The following is a 21,776-nucleotide window of genomic DNA, read 5'->3' on the forward strand; positions in this document are numbered from 1 at the left end:
CTGTCAGCAATGGCACGGAGTCCGGCTTTGCGGTCCTCGCGATTGGCTTAGACTAAAGCTTGGAAAGCGCGGTGCACTTCGTTATGCCGGTTCCCGAAAGTCAGCTTCGCCTCCGTACAGAAATGTTGCTTGGTGAAGCATACGCAAAAGTATTGCAGTGAAGCGTAACAGGCGTGGGAAGGGGCTATTGCCACGTGACACGGTATGTATTCCTTAATTATACACGCGTGTACCCCGTATTTCCTGTCACAGTACGAGCACCGATATGCCTAATACGTGTACCGACAGGCCTTCAGAGCGGTTTCGAATGTGCCTGTGGCGGTTTGAGCCCTTAAGGGCAGTAAAGGACATGCATTTATTTTTTTCGAAGTGCCCGATCTTTCGGACGTTTTCGAGGCCCCTAAGAAGTTAGAAAACTAGGACGTGGACTGTGCAACTGACCAAAAAGATGCTTCAAATGGTCTGTGGGGCGAACGAGTGACGGAAAGAGTACATGAACAGACAGGGACTCACGCATTGAGGAGTGAACGGGAAAGGAAGCGTGCTGCCGCCGTTTTGAAGGCGTTTGAGCTCAAAATACAGTGTTGGCTGATGCCGAGATGCAGGTGTCCCTCATCCAAACCAAAATAAACTCTGAAGCAGTGAAACACAACAATGAGGCGTCGTGCGCGGGCTGAGGGTATGTCGGGACAATTGAGGTTGACTTGCGAGCTGTTCGTCGTAAGGACCAGGCAGGATTCCGTAAAGGCTACTCAACAATCGACCATATTCACACTATCAATGAGGTGATAGAAAAATGTGCGGAATATAACCAACCTTTATATATAGCTTTCATTGCTTATGAGAAAGCGTTTGATTCAGTCGAAACCTCAGCAGTAATGGAGGCATTGCGTAATCAGGGTGTAGACGAGCCGTATGTAAACATACTGAAAAATTTCTATAGCGGCTCCACAGCCACCGTAGTCCTCCATAAAGAAAGCAACAAAATCCCAATAAAGAAAGGCGTCAGGCAGGGAGATACGATCTCTCCGATGCTATTCACAGCGTGATTACAGGAGATATTCAGAGACCTGGATTGGGAAGAATTGGGGATAAGAGTTAATGGAGAATACCTTAGTAACTTGCGATTCGCTGATGATATTGCCTTGCTTAGTAACTCGGGGGACCAACTGCAATGCATGCTCACTGACCTGGAGAGGCAAAGCCGAAGGGTGGGTCTAAAAATTAATCTGCAGAAAACTAAAGTATTGTTTAACAGTCTCGGAAGAGAACAGCAGTTTACGATAGGTAGCGAGGCACTGGAAGTGGTAAAGGAATACATTTACTTAGGTCAGGTAGTGGCAGCGGATCCGGATCATGAGACGGAAATAATCAGAAGAAGAAGAATGAGCTGGGGTGCGTTTGGCAGGCATTCTCAGATCATAAACAGCAGGTTGCCATTATCCCTCAAGAGGAAAGTGTATAACAGCTGTGTCTTACCAGTACTCACCTACGGGGCAGAAACCTGGAGGCTTACGAAAAGGGGTCTGCTGAAATCGAGGACGACGCAACGAGCTATGGAAAGAAGAATGATAAGTGTAACGTTAAGGGATAAGAAAAGAGCAGATTGGGTGAGGGAACAAACGCGGGTAAATGACATCTTAGTTGAAATCAAGAAAAAGAAATGGGCATGGGCCGGACATGTAATGAGGAGGGAAGATAACCGATGGTCTTTAAGGGTTACGGACTGAATCCCAAGGAAAGGGAAGCGTAGTAGGGGGCGGCAGAAAGTTAGGTGGGTGGATGATATTAAGACGTTTGCAGGGACAACATGGCCAGAATTAGTACATGACAGGGGTAGTTGGAGAAGTATGGGAGAGGCCTTTGCCCTGCAGTGGGCATAACCAGGCTGATGATGATGATGATGATGCTGATGATACGAGCTGTTGAGAGAGAATCTCAATTGTGACAAAGTTCGGGCCTCATACCACTGAGCTTGCTATCAGTTGATAGAAATAGCTCATATTCGAAAATATTTGCTTTTGTATGCATCTCCTTTTTATCCGTATTTGAGAATGTCCGACTCGATTTGCAATTTTTTTCGAAGACATTTTATTTGCTGTGCATTTTACGAACCCTTCCCTTCTATTCTCATCTTGAATAACATGAACACTACTCCTTAATATTCAAATTGGATTAAGTCGTTTTTTTTTACTTTTTTATATGCTTACTAGAGAGTGACCGCATCGGGCGATATGGTTTCAGCTCGTCTTGACATAAGACAGTTCTGCATCACTCAGGGAATCTTGCAAAGGCACTCGGGGAAAACCGGGAAAACTCCGGGAAATTGCAAATGTCAACTTGGTAGACAACCTGCCTAACTCCATCGTGAAAAAAAAAATTTGAAAAACAAAACAAAGCCACTTCATGAAACACAGCCACATTCTATTTGCCATTATGTGTTAGGTAGGTAACCTAAGACATTTAAATCCAACCATTCGTTAGCAGGCTGTCTAGGCATAACTCGGCTGACTTGCTTCAGATCAAGACACACGTAGAGGAGTGCACGTGAACCAAAGGTCTAATATGTGTTTAATTATACGTGGTATGCAAGCACCGCCTCCAGTCAATACGGGTACCGAGTCGTCAAATAACAGTACTGCCAGCCATTCATAGTCGCGTCTCGCATTGCCGTAGCCTAGGAGAAGAACAAATTGTTTTTGTTCATCGTTGTCGCCCAAACCACCTTGCTCGGCAAATCTCCCAAATTTCCAGCTTCTCAGGTTGACAGTCATGGTATTCTGCTTTATAGCCGAGTGGTTCATCCAAAAAGAGGTAGATATCGCTGATTGTGAGGCTGCTTGATTGCACCTGGTTGGTGAGAATCTGTTCGGCTGTTACTGACATGGAGGCCATGAAGGTTTTCCTTGATCGTTCCATGTATGCTTAAATATTGCATAATTTGTTGAAGGGTTATACAAGCATGCCTATATCCAATACATTGGTGGTCCCCTTAATGACTTCAAAACCTGGCATATAGTACTACGTTTGCAAATGGGATGCCTGGCATGACAACTGCACCATTCTACATTCCAATTGCGAATTTATATAGCCATGATGCAGTCCCATAAAAAGGAGAAACACTTCCTGAAAGTATGAATATACATAAATAATGAGCTTTTTTTAGGCAATGAATCCTGATATGCTGGAAAGGCCGCAAAGTAGTTTAGCTTTATTTCTCCCATGTCCTCGAGGACTGTGCCATCAAATAGTTATTTGAAGGGTGGGCAAAAACTAGTCGCATTGCTAAGATCACGAGCTATTAGTCGGCATGGACTGTAAAAAGTTTTTTACGGGGATTGCGTTGTGCAAGGAATAGATAATTCGCATTTAAAACACTTCAAGCTTTTTAGTTGTGGTACTCCTCGCTTTTCGAAGATATTTGCATCAATATGAGACTGCCGTTGTACTGTTGAAATTTGGGGCGACAGGTTATAAGAAGCATGTGACAAGCGTATCGGATCGGATTGTTTGTTGGATATATAGACTACGGCGATGTTAAATTCCTGCAGTTTAGTAGCCGGGTCAGATGGTCAAATTTAGTGCCACTTTCAATGAGTGCACTTCGCTGTTACTATCATTTGCAGGCAGTCTGAAGGGAAGGTTTAGTGGTACTTAATCTGGGTGCGCAATTGCCAGCGAGTGTGTCTGATGAACTCTCTGCGCCGATATGTGTAGCCGCGATAGCAGTCCTTCAAGAATAAATGAATGCTCATGGATGGTTGGCACGAATTCCAAGACCACGTTTTCATCATATCTAATGTTATGAGCATCTTTGCAGCATTAGTGAAACCAAACGGCTTGACATGTTCATTTTCGGCGCCCGTCAAATCTTCCGGCACGGAGTCCGCCATTTTGACCTTCGGAACTGCTTGCATTGACCCAAAACAAAGAGGAAGGTTCTTGTGAATAAGCGTTATTCTATTGCGACGGCAATTAAATGGACACTGCAAGCGAATTTCTGCCGTCGCTTTGACATTCCGTATAAAGTATACGACAACATCGTCGCCGCGCGCTGTATGTGTGAGTGAAAGCTTGCGAGAGTCAGCCGACAATCGCGCGCGCGAGGTAGGAAAGCGGAGAGTAAGCGCGCCGCCTTCTGTCGCCCGAGATGCGGGGAAAGGCGACGACGAGGGAGCGTTCTACTCCATCGGCTCCTGCTTACGGCGCGGGCGCCGTATCTTGAGAGCGGTCCGCGATGTGGACAAAGTGCATGTGCCGAGTACCGGTAGCTTCGTATGCGCTGTGCTTTCGACGTTCGCGTGGAAACGAGAGAACGCGAAGGTGAATTCGCTCGCTGCCGCTGCCGCGTTTCGTCCAGCGTTTTGCCAGCGAGTTTTCACAGTCATCGAGTGCGATGTGTTCAAGTTTAACTTGTGTATGCGTGACACCGTTGTGACGTCTAAACACCACAAAGGTGTTAAACGTTTGCCACGTGTCAAACCACTGCACCTCCTATCCAGACGACAATGCAGCGTGGAAACTGGTGGTTGAAGGGCGCTCACCCCACCTGGAAACCTTTACCTGAAAATTACATGGAAACCTGAGCAAAGGATGAAAAGGAGGGAACCACGACAACGTATTGAGAGGCACAGTTAATTAGACGTTTGCAACGAGTCCGTTCACCGCCCATCTCGGCGCTTATCCAGCCGTCAAACCGTGTAAACCGGCTGTTGCAGGGTTCCACGAAAGACCCTAACGCCGCCGTTTACCTGGCAGCCTGAGCGAAGAAAAAGAAAGGGGAAAGGGGGGCAACGGCGAACGAACTAGGAGTCTCCAGTTGATTTCTTTCCACAGATTCCAAACCAGTTTCTTTGGAGGCGGAGTTACTGCGGGTTATTGCGAGCATGGGCGTAGTATCGCAACGGAGTCGACGATGGTGATTTGCTGCTGGATAGTCTTCAGACTCCCTAGTCGACTCGCCTAGGGGAAACGACGGTATTAAAAACAGATTTTTCGAGAGTGAGGTGAGGGTCCTGATGTGGACCGAGACGTTTAACTGCCGCCTGCATGGAGTGGGCTGCTGTACTGGAGCCGCGTAACTATGCTAAGTAGGCGCTTTTCCCTTCATTTTCTACAACCTGACGTAGTAGTCGAAGGGCTTGGTGGAATCCATGCCCTGAACGCCACCCAAGACGCAACAACTGGTTGGCAGCGGTGGGATCAAAAAAGGCAGTCCTCACGATCCGGGATCGACGGACCTGTGTACGTGGCTTTGGGGGACACGAACTTCGCAAGATCGAAGGAAACTACGACGGAAGAGTGACTTCTGCGGATCCGGAATCGGCAGACCTCTTCGTGGCTCAGGAGGTACAAACGTCGCAGTAACGGCGTGGAGTCTGGGACGGACTCGATCAATGAGGAAGAAAGAGATCAAGAAGGCAGTTCTCACGATCTGGGATCGGCGGACCTGTGTACGTGGCTCCGGGAGAGAGGAACTTCGAAGATCGAAGGAAACTGACAGAAGAGCGACTTTTTGCGGATCCGGGATCGGCAGCCCTCTTCATGGCTCAGGGAGAGACAACCGTCTCAGCAAAGGCGTGGAGTCTTCGACGACTCGGGGAAACTGATAGGAAAAGCAGCAAAAGGGCAGTTCCACTATCTGGGATCGGCGGACCTGGGAACGTGGCTCCGGGAGACACGACCTTCGCAAGCTCGAGTTTGGGTGAATGCTTGAGCGACTACATGTTGCTGGACGATAAGGACAGCGTTCTATCGGGCAATAGCTGTGGTTGATGGCCACTGGGCGTGCGGGCAATACAGGGGAAGTAGTGGTCAGCTATCGAAAAGCAAGAATGTTACAGTGTTAAAGAAAGAGGAGCTATTGCTCTTAGCAGCAGAGCTCGGTATGGATATTAACCACAGGTTGAGGAAGCCAGTAATTCGTACTGCGATTGACAAAGTGGGTCTCGAAGTGAGGAGAGCTAAGAAAATATATGTCGCGAGAGGACAGAAAGAGCGGAAGAGAAGGAAAGCCAGATAACGGATTGTCACGAGCTGAAGTAGAAGAGGAAAAAGAAGAGAGATAAGAAGGAAGAGGAAGTAGGCTAATGTATCCTGAAAGGAGCGAGGTGACAAATGGCAGAACACCGCTAGAGGAGAAGAAGGAAGTCCGCTAGAACAGTGGGCGAAGAAGGCGGTGAAACAAGGTCGTCGAGATTGAAGAGTTGTGGAGGATACCAGTGGCTCCGCACCAGTCGGGCTTGATCCTCCACGCCCCGCGGCTGTGCACCGTGGTCGCCAGTGAATTGGGCATCATCCACTAAGCTTCTTACCAGAACTGTATTTGTGCCACTATCTCGCAGTACCGACACCCGTCTTCCTGTTATCTCGCCATCAACTACTGGCATATGCGGACCTGCTTCATCTATGCTTTGTTCTTGCTTGACTTCAATACTCGTTCTTTTCCAGTCATATAAATCAGCTTTCATGCCATCATTTTGGTCCTTTAGATATACGGCACAAACTATCTTGTCTTGATATGCTCTGCACACGTCAGCCGTGTGTCCTTTTCTGTGGCATATCTGGCATCCTTGCGCTTGTCCGCGACCAGCCCCGACTCTGCAGTCCGCAGCTCGATGGCCCAGCCGGTTGCACAGGAAACACCTTTGAAGCGGCCTTGTCTACACACCGGAAGTCCTTTCTTTGCGAGGGAACGCTTGCGTTCCGTTACGATCATGGAAAAGTCTCCCCAAGTTTTTCAAGCCTTGTGCTTCTATGAACTGGTCGGCAAATGTCGCGTATTCTTGTATACTCTTTAGGTTACGTTCCATCAGAAAGATTGCCAACTTCGGACTACAGCACGTCAGGAACTGCTCCGTTACTACACGATCTCTTACTCCATCGTATGTTTTTTCTGTGCTGGACATGTCTATCCACCTGTCGAAGTAGTACGCTATACGCGATGCGAACTGCTTCGCCGTTTCCGCATCATACGGCTCTCTACTTCTGAACTTTTCCCTACATCCCTCCGCCGTCAATCTAAACCTCTGTAGCAAGGTGCTTTTCACCTTGTCATAGTCCAATGATTCTGACGTTATAAATCTGCCATACGCACTCAGTGCTCCTCCTGACAAAGACTTAACACAGTTGCCCATTCACTCTTGTTACAACCCTGGCCGAGGGCTATCCGTTCGAATCGTTGTAGGTACAAGTCGAGATCGTCCTTCGTGTCATCAAACGGCGCCATTAGTTCTCTAGGACATATTTCCTGCGCGCGGGTCGGCCCTGTTTCTGACGATACAGAACGTATTTCATCTGCTGAGTTCTGTGCATTTGATTCAGCTTGTCGTAACTTCAGTCTAGTATCTCCTTTTCTATCTGTGCTTTTTCCTTATCTAGTTGTGCTCGTCTTTCGGCCCTCTCATGTTCTTCGCGTGCCATCTCACGTGACGCCACCCTCTCGTCACGCAAGAAGTTAGTGAGTTCCTCACCCTTGAGACCTGTCTTTTCCGCCACTTTAGAAACTTGTCTAAATCCATGGCTCACGGTGCTCGCCAACCGTAACGATGAGTATCCTGGCATGCTCGCCACTATTTTGTCACGGTTACCGGCGCACGAGACATGAATCCGGACAGGCACACAAAACACATTTATAATGTGTCACACCGATAAGTCCCGGTCAAATCTACATACAGCCGCAAAAACAGTTACACTGAGTTTGATCTTTCCCCTTCCAACTAATATCTATCGCGAGTTCCTAAATAATTTCTCAAGTTCTTAAAACGTACTAATAAGTCACGTGCTATGTAGCGATTACATGTCTGAGTTGGTGCAATTCTTTCGCATTGCTACCTGCCGTGGTTGCTCAGTGGCTATGGTGTTGGGCTGCTGAGCACGGGGTCGCGGGATCGAATCCCGGCCACGACGGCCGCATTTCGATGGGGGCGAAATGTGAAAACACCCGTGTCCGTAGATTTAGGTGCACGTTAAAGAACCCCAGGTGGTCGAAATTTCCGGAGTCCTCCACTGCGGCGTGCCTCATAATCAGAAAGTGGCTTTGGCACGTAAAACCACATAATTAATTTTTTTTTTTTTTTTGGATTGCTCAGTGGACTACTGGCTGAGGCTTGTCTCCGTAAATAGGCTTGGCTTGTCGAGCTTTGCCGTCGGTGAGTGCGAGGTTGTGCCCGTAGCATAGGACGGGGCCGTTGTCCTCGGACCAAGCCTTGGCTGGCGACTGCGGTGCACAGCCGCGGGGCGTGGAGGATCAAGCCGGACTGGTGCAGAGCCACTGGTGTCCTCCTCCTGCTCAACTCTTCAATCTCGACGTCCTTGGTTCACCGCCTTCTTCGCCCAGTGTTCTAGCGGACTTTTTCCTTCCTTCTCCTCTAGCTGTGTTCTGTCATTTTTCATCTCCCTCCTTCCAGACAACATCCAGCCTTCTTCCTGTTCCTTCTTCTCTCTCTTCTTTTTCCTCTTCTACTTCAGCTCGTGACACGGAGAGTGAGAGGAAAGAAAGAGCGGAAGAGAAGTAGAGGCAGCACGAAATTCAGCTCGCGAAAGTAAGACGAGAGACAGCAATATTAACGGGGGGGGGGGGGGGGGGGGGGGGGGGGTACACGGCTCCGCTAGAAGCGCAAAGCTTGGAAATGACGAGTTGGCTTCAGCGGTACGAAACAGGCGATGACATCGGTCTCTACCTGATTAATCTTGTACGGATTTGTGAAAGGCGATCATTTCACCAGGACACGTGGCCGGAGCGGTTGTTCGAGCTGATGCCGGAAGAAGTAGCGCAGGTCGTAGTCCGACTGAGCGTCGCCGAGGCAGGCAATACACTTTAGCGAAGGCGGGTTTGCTCCCTAAATACAAGCTCTCCGCAGAGGAATTTGGGGAGGAACCGATTTCCTCGACCGAAATTCGGCAACATGGTCAGGCGCTGAATTACAATGAACAACTCGGTGCTAAGAAAGACGATGAAGTAGTTAGCCGGGGAGGCGTAGTTAAACCGGAGGAGGAAATCCTTTCGATTTCCTCGACAGAAAATCGGAAAGAGGATCAGGCACTATGTTGCGACGCTAAGCACCGTACAGAGAAGGGGGATCAAGTAGCTAGTTCGGGAGACGTAGTGCAGCTGCAGGGGGAAATCTTTCCGATTTCCCCTTCCGAAATTCAGCAAGAGAGTTAGGCGCTGAACTACGATGAAGAACTCGGTGCGAAAAGAAGAGGATGAAACAGCTAGCTAAGGGGGCATAGTTAAGTTGGAGGAGGAAATCTTTCTGATTTCCCCGATCGAAATTCAAGAAGTTAGTGAGGCCGAGGAGCCACCATCGGAAAGAAAGGTGCTGGGAACGGAACACCAAAAACAGTGCCGAGAGAAAGAAGCGCCGCCAACTCGGAATGGCGGCAGAGAAGACAACGCGGCCGAGTGAATTTAAAGCCACTTAACCCTGGCGGGAAGCGCAGAGAAAGATTTAGAAAGGTGCCTTTGTCGGTTGGAATGTCTCGAGTCAGAGCGCGTCCGAGTCCTCAGACGAGGTTGAAAAGAAAGCGACGTTCGGCGCGGAGGAGGACAAAAGCCGGGGTGCAATTAAGTTCCCCCTCGTTTAGTTCTTTTCGAGGTGTAGCCTGTCTGACAGGGGAGAACGCGGCGGTCAGGCGACGCGGCGTAGTCATACCCGGCAGTGCATTCCGAGGGCAATGCCAGAAAGGCAGGTCGACAGTACGAGAGGTATCGGGGCTCTGCAGCGAAGGGAATAACATACGTGCCTTTTGTATTCCTGGGTTGACAAGTGTGACAGGAGCTTTCAGACAGCGCCCACCTCGAGTGAGGTATAAGGGGAACGTATTCGCGCGCATAAAGTTTGGAAACTTCGTTTTTTCGATATGTTGTTTGTTGTTTAGCATATAGGATTAATTTTTTTATATGCTTGCACCGCCAAGCCTAACTTAGTTTAAACCTGTACTGGCACGCTTATGTACCAGTTCACTTTTCATAAGTGGTAGCGAGATGTTTTTTTTTTCTTTGGAATGAAGACGCGTTATTTAGCGGAGCCGCTGTTAATGGCACGATTTATAGAATGCCAGTACTATCCCTTTGAGGCCTGTCATGCTCGGACACGAAGAAGCAGAGCTTTCGGGCGTGACTTGCACGTGTATTCATCAGACGGCAGCGTTTTAGAATCGCTTAGAGAGTGTGTGGGTAGTAACTATAATTAAGCTCGAATCTTCGTGCAATTTCAAGTGCGTAAGTTACGCAACATAATTTGTTTCTTTCATTAGTGCGGGTCCTTGGTGGACAAGAGAAAGAAAATGTTAGTGCGTGAGCCGCTCGAAAGTTGAAGATTAGCGGGGCTTCTTCGGAAAATGTGGATTGCTCGAGAAGGCAGCTTTGATCTTCACGGCCTGTACCTGTCTCGCCAGACTTCTGCAGAGAATGCATTCCCTGGGGTGACGCCAGCAACACGTGGTCAAGGTGTTGTCCGTGCCCAAATTAACGAAAGCGGTGAAGAGTGTCCTGTGCAATACCTCAGTCGAAAACTGGCACCGCGAGAAGAAGCGTTTAGCACCTCTGTGGAAGAATGTTTTTGCATGGTATGGGCAATCCAGAAGCAAGGATACGATATCGAAGACGCTAAATTATGGTAGAGAGCGACCATGGCTCTCTGGCATGGCCGAAATTTTCCGGTATCCTAAATGATGGCGGGCCATCCTTTCAAGCGAACCTTTCTTTGCCAGCCTCCCTGGGGTTTGGCGTGCGTCGTTGGTTTCTCGCCTGATTGCTAGGCGAGACATGCTCCAGGCTCGATTATGCAGTGCCAGTCAGCGCCCCTCCATTATGCGCAAACGCCACACCGCTGCAAAAAAAAAAAAAAAAAAAAAGGAAAGCGTCTCAGTCTTGTGTCAGTTTGTAGCCATCCTGTAAAGCACACGCATACCTTTCTAGAGAAAGCTTTAGCTCGGGGACGCATATTTAAATATATAAGAACGGATAAATTTTTTTCCTGCAAACCGCTGCACTTATTTTGATGACTTCTGTTGCATTTAAAAGAAATAAAGGTAAAATCTATAGTGAACCTGAGAAGCTGAATTTCGCTTTAGGCCGGTAATTGCTTTATAAGTATTCCAGAAAATTTCAAAATATTAGAAAACAAAACCAAGTTTATAATGTAGTAACTGCACAGAATAATTATATCATCATCATTAGTTTTGTCAATTGCTTGTTATAGTATATCTAAAGCGGACAAGATCGGTGTATTTGACGTGGCTGTGAAACATCAGTAGTATGCGAGTAAGACTTAAAAAGTCGTTGTCAACATTGCAACAAATTCGCCTAAGCTGTGAATTTGTACATTAAACTTGTCCGCTTTAGATGCCCTAAGGGATACGGCTCACACAACGTCGGTACCTTTTTTTGTTGCAGAGTTACGGATTTTTTAATATTCTCGCTGCCATCTTTCTTGAACTTACCGATATTTAAAAGTTCTTCTAAACATTATGGGCCTTCAATCAAGATTGCGCTTGCAACAGTCACTGGAATATGACTTTCTCTCTGAAATGCATCGAACTCCATTCAAAGTGGTGCTGCGTTTGTCTCAGAAAATTATTTCTGCGTATTACGTGTATTTCATTAAGCGCCACCGTAGTTGGGCCCGAGCTAAAGCTTCTTATTAGTCTTATATCACATGGTAGTCTATAACATTTAAAAGGCAAGTGTCCTCGATACACCAGTGACGGGCATTGAACATTTGGGTAGATATAGAATAGCATGCCATTTCTACGAAGTAATTTATTGCTTCAAGAAATGCCAATATTACCGGAAGTAATTGCTCCAAATTTGTATTTCATCAAAATGACGCGCTTCTTTGTGTTCTCAGCATAATCGCTTTCTAAAAATTGTCTGTTTCAATGTGATTTGTACGATTTCCATGATATGTTTTATTACCTTCTCAACTTTTGTCACCCTTATTGCTTTACCCACCGCGTTCTTGGCGAATCCCCGGTTGTTAGCTAGAACCAGTTGTTCAGATGGCAAGAAGAAGAAGAGGAAGAAGAAATTACTGGTGTTCAACTAAACGAATAACTTTCTGAATGTTCTTTCGTGATTTGTTTGTTTTTGTGTATCTTTTACTTGTTTTAATGGAATGCGTAATACTTCAAAATATTAAGTAAATGTTTCGGCACGCAATTCGTGGCCAATACCCTACTGTGTGTATGAGCCATAATATGAGGCCATCATCATCACCATCTGGTGTTCTTTTTGTTCGAGGCCTGGCGTGATCTGCAGACCAGCGTGAGTGCTTCTGTGGAAAGGTAAGCTTGACTCGACTGACTCCGGTCTTACAGTACTGCCGGATTATTAGCGTTCGTTGCCTGCGCGAGTCGTCATTTTTAACCGCGAAGACTGCAGCCCCCGTGTGCGCGAATGCAGAAGCCTTGCATTGGCCTCGATGTCGCCGTTTATTACTGCGGAAAACGAGAATGATATATCCTCCTCGCCCCTCGGCCACTGCTCGGGTTATAGGAGGGGGATGGGGCTTGCTCGAGCAACTGACGGAGTGGGGGAAGGAACATAATTGGAATAATATCGGCATATTCTCCCGGCCAGGGGCTCAGCAATAGTATTCGTTCGTTCATGGAAACAAATGTTATTATTATTAGGCATGAAATTCTTTTTGCTCCCGTTGGCGGCGGACTTCAAACTACCCTGATCCAAAAGCCAGAGCCGTTATCCGGGCACTGAAACGGGAACATCCGGGCAAGTTGCGAGAACAAAACGAAATCGTGCGGGCAAGCATACAAGACCGCATTGCCTACGCTAGTTACTTCCCTAAGAAGTTAAAAAAAAAATACTGCTTCCTAGTTCTTTATAATGTTCGTTCAAAACATCACTCAACCTGTAACTTGTAGCACGCTGAAGTTTTATTTGTCATTTCCGATGGCGACGTTCAAAAAGGCAGATACAGGGTCATACACGCTTGATTGTCATCTTTTGGCGTAGAGTGTTATTACCAACGCCAGCGTTCGGTGAGTCGTCCGGCAGCGTCCACGCCGCCCCGAATGCCTATTTGGCCGAGACGAGATTTGCAAGGAGGTTCTGTCTGTGACAGGGAATTATGGCGTCCATATGGACCTGTGTACAGTATGGTGTGGTGCGGCGCGTTGTGGTGGGGTGTGCCGTGGCGAACGTGCAGCACACCCATTTTAAGTTTGGGGCTGTAGTAGGATCTCCAACAATCTGCTTAGGCGGTAGCGATTTCATTGTTACATCTACTCTCGATTACGGGAGAGCCGGGATTTTTTTCATTCTCACTCGCCGATGTTGCAGGCCAATTCACGCAATCGTTTTTGTTGGCTTTTGCAAACCCGATACGTTATGTACCACATTGCAAGATAGCAGTTCGATATTATTATTATTATTATTATTATTATTATTATTATTATTATTATTATTATTATTATTATTATTATTATTATTATTATTATTAGCCAACCTGTTCCAGATCTCACGGGCACCTTCGCCCTACACTTCGGGTCTGTGTATGGTAAAGTGTATAGTGACGGAGTTTGTGAGCTTTCCAATCATCCTTCCCTGGATTCAGGTTTGTCGGTCTCAGGGGAACTTCTATTTTAGAGCATGAAACGCTTAAAACCGTCTGCATGACACAATCACGGCGGAACACAATCACGGCGGAAAGAAATCCATTACATGGAAAGGAATGGTTCCATGTTTTCCATCTTTTTTTTTTCAAATGATTAAAACCTGTCTCTAAAAACCTGCTTTTAAAAGCCTGACGTAAATATACAGTTGGTGAACTACTCTGTGAGACGAAATGTGCGTTTATCTCGTGCCTGATGTGTTCTCGTGGGCGCTTGGAACATGATCCCCCCTCCCCCTCCCCCGCTCTTTCCTCTGCACCGCTCCCTTTCTACACTACACCTCTTGTGCCCCAGTGCATTTCGTCTGCAGAAAGTCGGTACTGATTGTCACTGCCGCATTCTTTTTTTCATTCCAGACTCGGCCTTCTGGACGTACGGCTGTTGTGGAACTGGTGCCCAGTGGCCGACACGAAGATTTCATCTCGAGTGCAAGATTTCGCATCGTGTTACGCCTTTTAAGAAACGCGCGCTTGCCCGTCCCCGTCGAGAATTTTCAAAAGAGAACGGACCTTGCGGAGCACGAGGCATCGGTATTCTTCTCAGAGTACTGAAAAAAGAAAGCCATTTAAGTATGGTGCAACATTCTCCCTGCACGAAGCTTATCGGCCGTATTCAACGTGACGCGTGTGAAACGATACTTGAACTCTTGGACGGCGACTCCCGCTTCGCTCTGACTGAGGAAAAAGCCGAGCCTACGATAGTCGCCCACTGCGAGCACGTTGTCTACACAGTGGCGTTCACTTCTCACACGGGTGAGCGTGCACCGGATGAATGCCGTGAGAAGGAGAGCACGGACTACGGGCGCAAGCAGTGGCTCGCCAACTGCCTCACGCAGGCCTCCGAAGTTGTCCTTCGATTTGATTGGCGCTGCGACAACTTACGTGAGCTGTGCTGCGAGAAAGGCATCGTGGGAACTCCGGCGCTCTTGCGCATGCTGTGCCAGAAGCCCGTGAATAAGGTGGGCTGCTCGCTTTACGAGAACCACCGCTACGAGCCTTTACTGGAGAAAGACGTCTTTGCAGACATCAGCAGCAATTACCAGTTGCTGACTCAGATGCTCGAGTTCACGTACACGCAGGTGGTAGGTACGCCGCTGAAAGCCGGGTTCTTGGACTGCACCTTAAACGGTTTTCTCGACCTGCAGCGCGTGTACGCTCATGCCATACGTAAGGCTACCCTAGGGCTACCGGTCGGCGACGCCTGTATGAAATTCAATACGCACATCCACGGTGTGCGCATCTTCCGGTACTCTTGCGAACAAGTACCTCCAACCGCAGTACATCTTTGCCCCAATGTCTCGTACAGCTACGTCCATCTCTCGAACCTGCTGGAGCAGAGGGCGTTGCTTCAGAGTCTGCGTCATTCTGCCGTCACCGTTCAAACCTATCCGGAAGCCGCCTGCCGCTTCCTAGGAGCCACTACGGACCAGGAGTGCCGGTATGACGTCAGATCACGTTCACTCGTTCTGCTGCCGTCGCCGCAATACATCCGTTTCCAGCGACCTCCGTGCGTGGCCGGCGACTGCCTGGAACTGACGCGCAAATTCCTGCATATGTGCCTCGCCAACATCTCCGAGCTCAGCCTGACAACCAGCCACTTCTCGTTCGTCTGCGACTTTTGCTTCGGCGTGGTTCCGGTGCTGTCCGAGCTGAGCTTGCTGGAGCTTCCACGGCGCGCCTTCATTTGCCAAGGTTTGCTGCAGTGGTTCGCGCGTGGATGCCAGTTCCTCTTCGAGCTGGACGTCAGGAATGGCGACGCTGTTTCTTGCGCCACCTGCAGTTTGCCGCTGGTGTTCACAGAGCGCGTCTTCGAGTCGCTACTCTGGGAGACGAGGCTATGGCGGCTGAGCATCGGCGAGACGGCGAGGATAATGTCGTTCACATTTCCCCTATGTCGCCTCGTCACCGACGTTCGCTTTATCCTGGACAGTTTGGCGAGTGTCGCCACCTCTGTTTTCCGCGGTGGGCCCTGCCATCTCCTCTGCGTCAATCCCGGGCTCTCTGTGTTAACTATTGAGTCACTACGGTTTGCGCATGGCGATAAGTCGGATGACTGATTCACAATGGCTCACCTTCCGGCAATGCGACCCTCATCGGCGCCATTTCACGTGCTCCGTATTAGAAAAAAAAAAAATATACGAACATTCTGACGGTGTCTCCCGTCTGGCTCAATCTGAGCTGACAGAAGTGGTCGACTGCGAGCGGGTCGTCGAGAGGGTAGCGTTCACTTCTGACACGGATGTGTGGACACTATATGAATATCGTCTCAAGTTCAGAGTGCAGCAACGTTGTGCGACGTTACTGTATTCTTTAGTCTATTGGATGCATTCTTCTCATAAACGCAGTAAACGTCATTTCAGTTCGTTGCAATGCCGTTCTTGATGTTCTCTCTTTATATTACAGAGCAAAGTAGTAGTTATTGTGACTAGACAGAGAATAGATCTACACCAATTGACTACATGATTTCGTTGAAATAAAAACTGGTGCTTGTGAAATAGGAGGAAGTCGGGGAGGTCAGTTGCAAATGTTGTAGAAGAACTGCGTGGGGAGTGAGGAAATCCGCGTGAGAAGAATTAAATAATCTTTTTTGATCTACCGAGTATGCGGACACGACAGACCACTTAGCATGAATTTCTCCGTATTAAAGTGGTGAAGAATGTGCTAATTGTGCTTTGAATATATTTCGTGTGTACAATACTAGGTTTGGGACGCGTTAAGCTGATTTTCGTGTTACAGCCGGAATTTGCGAAAGTTACTTGAATTCGTTTCCACGGTCATCGAGCGTGATGTGTTCATGTTTACCTAGGCGCTTGTGACAGAGTGCTTCTTAATTTACTTAGCAGGCGAATGTTTACAAATTTATAGACCGACATGCTTTCAGGCTGGCCTTTTTTGCGAGTCTCCCTGCGGTTTGGCGTGCTTCGTTGGTTTCTCGCCTGGCAATCAGGCGAGACATGCTCCAGCCTCGATAATGCTGTGCCAGTCAGCGCCCCTCCGTTATGCTTAAACGCCACACCGAGGCAAAAGAAAAAGAAAGGTCTCAGCATTATGTCAGCTTGTGGTCCATCCTGTAAAGCACACACACATCTTTCTAGAGCAAGCTTTAGCTCGGGGGCGCCTATTTAAATTTATGGGAACTCTTACATTTTTCCCTGGCAACCACTGTACTAATTCGGATGGCGTCTGTTGCATTTAAAAGAAGAAATGTGAAATCTATAGTGACTCTCAGAAGCCGAATTTCGATTTAGGCTGGTAGTTGCACTATAAGTATTCCAGAAAATTGAAAACTATTAGAAAAGGAGAGAAATCAAATTGATAACATTGTAACCGCACTGGAATATTATATCATCATCATCAGTTCTCTAAATTGTTTGTTATAGTATATTTAAAGCGGTCAAGATTGATGTATTTGACGTGGTTGTCAAACATATCACTAGTACGCGGATAAGACTTACAAAGTCGTTGTCAACATTGCAACAAATTCGCCTAAGCTGTGAATTTATACATTACAATTGTCCGCTTTAGATGCCCTAACGGATACAGCTTACCCAACCGCGATACCTGTTTTAGTTGCAGAGTTACAGATATTTAAACTACTTGTTGCCACCATTTTTTTAACTTACCGATTGTTAAAAGTTTTTGTAAACGTTGTGGGCCTTCAGTCAACATTTTGCTTGCAACAGTCACTGGAATTTAACTTTCTCTGAAATGCATGCAATTCCATTCAGACCGGTGGAGCGTTTGTCTCAGAAAATTATTTCTGCGTATTGCATGTATTTGGTTAAGCGACCCTGTAGTTGGGCCCGAACTAAAGTTTCTTCTTAATGTTACAGCGCATGGTAGCCTACGGCCTTTGAAAGACAAGTGTCCTCAATACACCGGTGACGGCCACTGAACATTGGCGAATATTTAGAATAGCATGCCGTTTCTATGCAATAATTTAATGCTTCAAGAAATGCCAATATTACTGGAAATAATTGCTGCAGATTTCTACTTTTGCAAATCATGCGCTTTTTTGTGCCCTCAGCATAATCTGTTTCTAAAAATTGTCTGTTTCAATGTAAATTGTACGATATCCATGATATTCTTTATTACGTTCTCAAGTTTCGTCTTCCCTCCTTGCTTTAACCACCGCCTTCTTGGTGAATCACGTTCAAGTGGGCTAGCCACTTGTTCAGATGGCAAGAAGAAGAAGAAGAAGAAGCAATTACTGGTGTTCGACTAAACGAGTAACTTTCTGAATGTTCTTTCGTGATTTGCTTGTTCTGTATTTCTTTCTTGTTTTAATCGAATACGTAATACTTCTAAAGATTGAGTAAATGTTTCGGCACACAATTCGTGGCCAATCCCCCACTGCGGGTATGAGCAATAACATAAGGTCATCATCATCATCATCATCTGGTGTTCCTTTGGTTTTCAGGCTAGGCTTCTTCTTCAGACCAGCGCGAGAGCTTCTCTGCAACGGTAAGCTTCACTCGACTGACTCCGGTCTTGCAGTACTGCCGGAATTTTGCGGGTATGAGCCGTAATCTGAGGCCATCATCATCATCATCATCATCATCATCATCTGGTGTTCTTTTTGTTGTAGGCCTGGCTTGATTTGCAGACCGGCGCGAGTGCTTTCTGAGGAAAGGTGAGCTTCACTCGATTGACTCCGGTCTTAGAGCACTGCCGGATTATTAGCGTTCGCTACCTGCGCGAGTCGTCATTATGTTTAACCGCGGAAATTGGCGCAAATGCGGAAGACTTGCATTGGCCTCGATGTCGCCGTTTCTTACTGCGGAGAAAGAGAGCGATATATCCCCCTCGCCCCTGCTCGATCGGCGGCCGGCCGATTCTGGTTATAGGAGGGGCAAGGGAAATGAAATGGCTGTAACAACTGGCCGAGTGGGGGAAGGAAAATGATAGCAATAATATCCGCAGGTTCTGTAGCACTGTTCAGCGATTGATGTAAATAACTATTGTTAAGCATTAAATGCTTTTAGCTCCCGTTGTCGGCGGCCTTCAAGCGACCCTGAGCGAAAAGGCAGAGCCGTTATCCGGGCACTCGAACGGGAACATCCGGGCAACTTGCGAGAACGAAACGAGATCGTGCGGGCACCCAGACAAGACCGCATTACGTACGCTAATTACTTCCCAAGCAACGTACAAAACAATATTGCTTCCGACTTCTTCCTAGTGTTTGTTCACACCGTCAATCTAGCTGTAACTTCTAGTACGCCGAATTTTCATTTGTCATTTCCGATGGGCAGACACAGTGTCACATACGCTTGATTGCCATATTCTGGCGCAGAGTGTCATTACCAACGCCAGCGTTGCGTGAGTCCCCCGCCGCGTCCGGCAGCGCCTGGGGCGCCGCGATTGCCTGTTTGGCAGAGACGAGGCTTGCAATGCGGTTCTGTGGGTGGCAGGGAACTGTTGCGTCCATATGGACCTGTGTACGTACTGTATGTTTACAATAGGTAGTGAGGCACTGGAAGTGCTAAGGGAATACATCTACTTAGGACTGGTAGTGACTGCGGATCCGGATCATGAGACTGAAATGATCAGAAGAATAAGAATGGGTGCGTTTGGCAGGCATTCTCAGGTCATGAACAGCAGGTCGCCATTATCCCTCAAGAGAAAAGTGTACAACAGCTGTGTCTTACCAGTACTCACGTACGGGGCAGAAACCTGCAGGCTTACGAAAAGGGTTCTACTTAAATTGAGGACGACGCAACGAGCTATGGAAAGAAGAATGGTAGGTGTAACGTTAAGGGATAAGAAAAGAGCAGATTGGGTGAGGGAACAAACGCGACTTAATGATATCTTAGTTGAAATCAAGAAATAGAAATGGGCATGGGCAGGACACGTAATGAGGAGGGAAGATAACCGATGGTCATTAAGAGTTACGGAATGGATTCCAAGGGAAGGAAAGCGTAGCAGAGGGCGGCAGAAAGTTAGGTGGGCGGATGAGATTAAGAAGTTTGCAGGGACAACATGGCCACAATTAGTAAATGACCGGGGTAGTTGGAGAAGTATGGGAGAGGCCTTTGCCCTGCAGTGGGCATAACCTGGCTGATGATGATGATGATGTACAGTATGGCGTATATTGTGCGGTGTGGTGTGGTGGCGTGGACTGTGGTGGGGTGTGCCACTGCCAACGTGCACTTCACCCATTTTATTATTGTAGCTGTAGTATGATCTCCATCACTCTGCTTAGGCGGTAGTGATTTCATTCTTACATCTACTCTCGATTATGGGAGAGCCCAGATTTTTTTCATTCTCACGCGCCGATGTTGCAGGCCTAGTCGCGGAATGGTTTTGTTGGCAAGCCCAATACGTTATGTACCACATTGCAAGATAGCAGTTAGATATTATTATTATTATTATTATTATTATTACTATTATTATTATTATTATCATTATTATTATTATTATTATTATTATTATTATTATTATTATTATTATTATTATTATTATTATTATTATTATTATTATTATTATTATCCAACCTGTTCCAGATGTCGCGGGTGCCTTCGCCCTACACTTCGGGTCTGTGTACGGTGAAGGGTGGAGTGATGGAGTTAGTGAGCTTTTCAGTCACCCTTCCCTGGATTCAAGTCCATCGGTCTCAGAGGAACTTCTATTTAAGAGCATGAAACGCTTAAAACCGTCGCCATGGTGTTGTCCTGATGAACACAGTCATGGCGGAAAGAACGCCATTATAGGGAAAGGAATGGTTCCAGGTTTTCCATCTTTTTTCAAATGATTAAAACTTGTTTCTAAAACCTGTTTTTAAAATCCAGAGGTGAATATACAGTCGGTGAACTACTCTATGGGAAGCAATGTGCAGTTATCTCGTGCCTGATGTGTTCTCTTGGGCGCTTGGAAGCTGAACTCCCTCCCCGCCTCAGTATTTTCTCTGTACCGCTACCTTTCTACACTACACCTTTTGTGCCCGAGTGGATTTTGTCTGCGGAAAGTCGCACTGATTGTCACTGATGCATTTTTTTTTTCATTCCAGACCCGGCCTTCTGGACGTACGCCTGTTTTAGAACCAGTGCCCAGCGACCGTAACGAAGACTTCATCTCGAATGCAAGATTTCGCATCGTGTTACGCCTCTTGAGAAACACGCTTACCCGTCCCCGTCGAGAATTTTCAAAAGAGCACGACCCTTGCGAAGCACGAGGCAAGAAAGCCATTCAACTATGGTGCAATATTCTCCCTGCACGAAGCTTATCGGCTGTGTTCAACGTGACGCGTGTGAAACGATACATAAACTCCTAGACGGCGCCTCCCACATCGCTCTGACCGAAACAAAAGCCGGGCCAACGGAAGTCGCTCACTGCCAGCACGTTGTCTACACAGCGGCGTTCACTTCTGACACGGATGAGCGTGCACCGGATGAATGCCGTGAGAAGGAGAGCATGCGCTACGTGCGCAAACAGTGGCTCGCCAAGTGCCTCACGCAGGCCTCCGAAGTTGTCCTTCGATTTGATTCGTGCAGCGAGGACTTACGTGAGCTGTGCAGCGAGAGCGGCATAGCGGGAATTCCGGCACTATTGTGCATGCTGTGCCAGAGGCCCGTGAACAAGTTGGGGTGCTCGCTTTACGAGGACCATCGCTACGAGCCTTGGCTGGGCAAAGACGACTTTGTAGACATCGGCAGGGGTTGCCAGTTGCTGACTCACAAGCTCGAGTTCACGTACACGCAGTTGGTAGGTACGCCGCTGAAAGCCGTGTTCTTGGACTGCACCTTAAACGGTTCCCTCGACCTGCAGCCCGTGCACCTTCACGCCTTACGTCAGGCTACCATAAGAGTGCCGGTAGGAGACGCCTCTATGAAATCTAATACGCCGAGGTACGGTCTGCGCATCTTCCGGTACACTTGCGAGCAGGTACCTCCAACCACACGTCGCCTTTGCCACGATGTCTCGTATAGCTACGTCCGTGTCGAGAACCTGTTGGAGCGGAGGGCCTTGCTGCAGATTGTGCGTCATGCTGCCGTGACCGTCCAAGCCTACCCGGAAGCTTTCTGCCGCTTCCTAGGAGCCACTACGGACCAGGAGTGCCGTTATGACGTCAGATCACGTTCACTCGTTCTGCTGCCGTCGCCGCAACACATCCACTTCCGGAGACCCCCGTGCGTGGCCGGC

The 21,776-nt window shown here is 47.7% G+C and overlaps 1 protein-coding gene across 1 annotated transcript; it reads left to right on the forward strand.

Annotated features, from left to right (window-relative positions):
- The first annotated feature begins 12,246 nt into the window (after window positions 1–12,246).
- On the forward strand, window positions 12,247–15,996 carry LOC126544191 (uncharacterized). Its single transcript, XM_050191427.3, has 2 exons — window positions 12,247–12,291; window positions 13,995–15,996. The coding sequence occupies exon 2, from the start codon at window positions 14,210–14,212 to the stop codon at window positions 15,692–15,694; it is 1,485 nt and encodes a 494-aa protein (XP_050047384.3). The 5' UTR covers window positions 12,247–12,291; window positions 13,995–14,209; the 3' UTR covers window positions 15,695–15,996.
- The last annotated feature ends 5,780 nt before the right edge of the window (window positions 15,997–21,776 follow it).

The sequence above is a fragment of the Dermacentor andersoni genome, chromosome 10, assembly GCF_023375885.2.
Source record: "Dermacentor andersoni chromosome 10, qqDerAnde1_hic_scaffold, whole genome shotgun sequence".
Taxonomy (NCBI): domain Eukaryota; kingdom Metazoa; phylum Arthropoda; class Arachnida; order Ixodida; family Ixodidae; genus Dermacentor; species Dermacentor andersoni.